The sequence below is a fragment of the Ciona intestinalis genome, unplaced genomic scaffold, assembly GCF_000224145.3.
Source record: "Ciona intestinalis unplaced genomic scaffold, KH HT001256.1, whole genome shotgun sequence".
NCBI classification, from domain to species: Eukaryota; Metazoa; Chordata; class Ascidiacea; order Phlebobranchia; family Cionidae; genus Ciona; species Ciona intestinalis.
The window spans coordinates 1-4,975 of NW_004191577.1; the positions used below are offsets into that span (position 1 = coordinate 1).

The following is a 4,975-nucleotide window of genomic DNA, read 5'->3' on the forward strand; positions in this document are numbered from 1 at the left end:
AAAAACATGACCCATTTTATATCACGGTATGATAAAACGTGTACTTTTACTGGAGGCACCAATAAGACATTGAAAGAGGTTAAATTTGGAATCGAAAGTTTAAAAGGAAAACTAAAGAACAGGCAGGGCATGGGAAATTACGATGCTGCAATAGCAAATGATTTATCTGAAAAATTGGAAGGGCTGGAGGCAACGCTAAACCCTGACTATCTTATGTCCGTCTTCGATAGATTAAAACATATTGTTCCTGATCTATGTCCCGAGTCTGAAGCAACTGAGCAACTAGTCAGTCTATTGGGAAGTTTACAAGAGAAACAGCCGAATATCAAACCCAATAACGAAGCGTCAATTGCAGCAACGGTAATTTATTAATATTTTTAGACCTTTTTATTAAAGCCCTTATATTTGTATAGGCAATTGATATTGAAAAGGTTACTATTGGTAAACAGCTTGCTTGGGATTTGGTTAATTACTTAATTTTATGGTTGATTTGGAAATCCCTGACCGGTTTCATTTTAAATAATCTGGATGGAAAACAGGAGAATCGAGTCAGAAATCTCGTATTCGAATGACACGATCGTAAAACTGAAAAATCTTGGTGTAAACGATTATGTCGCTGGTTTTGCCAAGTAACATGAAGTAACTCCTAGTCATTATTTTTGAGTCCGAACTATATGCTTACTGACTTTTGCGATTGAAAGATTAACATTTTAAATATTTTATGTTCAGGAGAATCCTGTTGGAGAAATTGTAAACATAATGAACGAAGAAGACCACAAAAACCCAACTACCGTTACGTATCTTCAAAAGCTAAACGATCCGATATCAAAGCTGATAAAACAACTCGATTCAAAAGACGACCAATCGCAATTACGAAGCAGTTGGGCCAAGTACATGATGCCTACATTTACACGAATATCTGGACAACTATGGCAAGTGGTTCTGGCGAGAGAGATGGCCAAGTTAAGAGAATTTAGCAAACATTTCAGTTTGCATCTGGTTAGACGAAAGTGGGTTCACCAGTCTGAAAGAATATATAACCAATCTCCCGACCCATACTCGTTCTATTTCTGGAATGGAGACAATATAACCAAAGATCCGTATTACACAGCTAATGAAACTCATATACCATGTAAGCAAACATAAAGACTTCATGTATCTTAATCACATATGCCCAGAACCGCATCGTCACGTCACAGTGCTCGAAAGGGTTTTCATTTTAAATGGCGCGTTCACTTGTGTGCGTATGGCACACACACTAAATATCTTATTAAAGGTGTATAGTAGGGTGGGGGAAGATGGGACACTTTTAGCACATAATGAATATCATGATCGTGTTCTAAACAACTAACAACGGTCTATGGGAGTCGTGGGGATACGGTTTTATAATTTCTGGAATGTTCTTTATGTTTACTACCAAATGCGACGAGAAAATAGAATGAAAAGGTGTCCCATCTTCCCCCACCATACTGTATATATATCTTTTCAGTTTTGGTGATGTCGTAGAATGTGTATGCGTATTGTAGGTTGCGTATATATTTTAATATATCTTTATGTAACACCCGGGCTAATTTAACGTTTTAGTTAATTATAATTGAGGAACATTGTTTTGATTTTTAACAATGCAACCGTTAATTCAACATGATGCATTTTAAAGTAGTCCTAATTACTCAGAGTAAACTGTATATATATATCGTATGTTGTACCTGTCGCTGTCGTCATTTCGTTTGTGTAGTAGGCTAATTATAGATTAAACATTCAATACTTCAACCGCGCATGAACAACAATAAACCGTAATTTTTTATTACTAAAATATACAACATGTTTGTCAGTATTTTGAGTTGATGATTTTGCGTTTGTTTGCAAGTTTTAATTACTGCCAATATTTTCTGTAAAATAAAAGTAACTAAATCAAGTTTACAAAAAAAAACATTTAGAATGTATACTGCTTTTATGTTTTATTTTAGTTAAATACACTTTAGGTTTGTTTCAGTTAAATACACAGAAGGTAAATCTTTATGAAACAATATATTGACCAACTATAAAGCTCGTAAGAACATGCCTAACAACATGTCTGAACAAAAGTCTTAATAATAAGTTTAATAACAGAGGGAAAATGTGTGTGTCCTTGACAATGAGATTGTATAATTCACATATACGTGAACATTCATCAAGTGTTCTCAACCGAGAAAAACGCTTCACTGCGTTCAAACTTGCGAAACTAGAGTTTTGCGTCGGATCGCGTTTATATACACGCCACAGCAGTGCTCGAAAGGGTTTTCATTTTAAATAGCGCGTTCGCTTGTGTGGGTATGGCACACACACACTGTATATATTATAAAATGTGTATAGTAGGGTGGGGGAAGATGGGACAACTGTAGCACATACTATCTAAATATCCTGATCGTGTTTTAAACAATTAACAACGGTCTATGGGAGTCGTGAAGATACGGTTTTATAATTCCTGGAATGTTCGCTTGTGTGTGTAGGGCACACACACTAAATATCTTTTCAGTTTTAGTGATATCGTAGAATGTGTATACACCGTATTGTAGAATGCGTATATATTTTATCATATATCTTCAAGTATATTTTTAGTTAGTTATAATCAAAAATGTACCCGTTAATTCAACATGATGCATTTTAAATACTATGTAGTCGTAATTACTCAGAGTAAACTGTATATATATATCGTAGGTTGTACCTGTCGCTGTCGTCATTTCGTTTGTGTAGTAGGTTAATTAGATTAAACATTCAATACTTGAACCGCGCATGAACAACACTAAACCGTAATTTTTAATACTAAAATATACAACATGTTTGTCAGTATATTGAGTTGATGATTTTGCGTTAGTTTGCAAGTTTTAATTACCGCCAATATTTTCTGTAAAATAAAAGTAACTAAATCAAGTTTACAAAAAATAATTTAGAATTATCTACACTGCTTTTATGTTTTATTTTAGTTAAAGACACGTTAGGTTTATTTCAGGTAAAGACACAGAAGTTAAATCTTTATGAAACAATATATTGACCAACTAAGCCCGTAAGAAACTTAGAAAAGTTTATGCCTAACAACATGTCTGAACAAGAGTCTTAATAATAACAGAGGAAAAATGTGTGTGTCCTTAACAATGAGATTGTATAATTCACAAAACGGGAACATTCACAAGTGTTCTCAACCGAGAAAAAACGCTTCACTGCATTCAAACGTGCGAGCGAAACTAGAGTTTCGCGTCGGATCGCGTATATATAGGCCTATAGTTGCCACATACAAAAGAAAGTTTACAGGTGGCCAACACCGTCTACTAGGACTACGATATATAGAGTATAAAAGGCAGATCGTATTAGAGTATAAAAATGATATATTTGTACTAGAAGTTAGAACTAAGATATAACAAATTAGATTTGTACAATTACTTATATAGTCTGTTATGGATAACCTTTTGTACTATAATATTTTAGTATATAGTAGGGTAGGGGAAGACGGGACTCGGGCAAAACGATGATAGACAAAAAAAATGTTACAGTATTATTCAACAGTGTTCTCGTGGACCAACAAAGTGCGCGGCAAAGGCAATTATTGTGGCGGCAAAGGCAAGTATTAAAATTCGGTGTTGAACGAATACAATATTTTTTCAATAGCCGGAAAAAAAGCATAATAATAAGATGCTTATTTTGAATGCTCGCTGAGTTACACTAAAACTCCCGACATTTTGTAGTTTGCAAGTTTGAATCACAAATCCAGCATCGTAGTTAAATAAAATAGGATGATATATTTCGCACACTTTGATTTTGTCTTGTAAAATTAATTTTAGTTTTGTGAGAAAATCTGAGTTATACATAAAATAATAGGCAGGGGCCAATATGTCTTAAATTAGACATGGAATTAGCAAAAAATATCGTTTTAAAATTATATTTATAGAGTTTACATGGCAAAGAAACTAGCACAAGCTCTTAATTTCGGTAGGTTAACTACAAGTTGCAGAATACTATTAATATAAAAAAAGTCATTATTTCGTCCCGTCCCCCCCCCCCCTACTTTGTAGTTTTATATATGTTTTTATTGCAAAACTTTGAAGGGCTTGTTTTTACGTGTATTGCCAACATTTAATTCACCTATTAATCAAAGTTAACAAGAATTTGAAACTATCCCGTCTTACCCTGTCCGTTTTCTATTTGATAAATTTAAACCTTGCGTGCGAATCGATAAGTAACTCGTGTGTTTTAATATATTTCTTTGAAGTGTTGTCAATTAATAGAGGTATGATACTATACTAATTCGTAGTATCACCCCATATATCATATATATATATTTTGATGTCATATATTTTGAGTTTAGAAATATTGGGCAATATGTGCTTAAGGATCCCGTCCTACCCCACTCTAGTATACATTTATATATTTTACTATTTTAATTTTATAGCACGGTTGTGCAAAGTACTATTTATTCTTTAGTTTCGTTACGATATTTTGAGTCAGAAGCGCTGCTTCGTACATGCATAATTAATAATATTATCAAAATACTTTTAATTAAATCCACAGCTTTTTCTTGCTGAAATGACCTGTTTATTAGTAAGAGCCTAATCCACCAGGGTTTGGATGAAACGCTCTTTTGTTAGAACCGTTGCGAGGCACGCCGCGGAACATTTGTTATATAGAGCCGTTGCGAGGCACTTTTTTGTATTAATGCAGCGAAAACATTATTTTGACTAGTGGCAATCACTGCTTAACCCCACCCCGGCGCCGCACACAAAGTGTATAAGTTGTATGTGAATGTAACTTGCTTTATCCTGGCATGGCCGGAATACAACAGTCGTTATAACACGGGTGTACCCGTGTAGCTTACGAGAACCAAGTATATCATCTACATTGATAATTCTATTCTACGTTGGTGAGGTCCCGCAACGTAATACACCATGTGACCTGAGATTTGGGCCAGAGTTGGCACATTAACACAGCAAGGGTACTACCGCAT

General features: G+C 34.5%; 1 protein-coding gene across 1 annotated transcript; it reads left to right on the plus strand.

Annotated features, from left to right (window-relative positions):
- Window positions 1-6: 6 nt before the first annotated feature.
- Window positions 7-1,325, plus strand: LOC113475740. Its single transcript, XM_026840422.1, has 2 exons — window positions 7-360; window positions 730-1,325. The coding sequence occupies exons 1-2, from the start codon at window positions 7-9 to the stop codon at window positions 1,144-1,146; spliced, it is 771 nt and encodes a 256-aa protein (XP_026696223.1). The 3' UTR covers window positions 1,147-1,325.
- Window positions 1,326-4,975: the final 3,650 nt, after the last annotated feature.

Excerpts from the sequence above, each read along its gene's own strand:
- LOC113475740 (XM_026840422.1), top strand. The coding sequence starts at position 7 with ATGACCCATTTTATATCACGGTATGATAAAACGTGTACTTTTACTGGA. Across the intron at positions 361-729 it reads AAGCGTCAATTGCAGCAACG|GAGAATCCTGTTGGAGAAAT; the intron begins GTAATTTATTAA and ends TTTTATGTTCAG.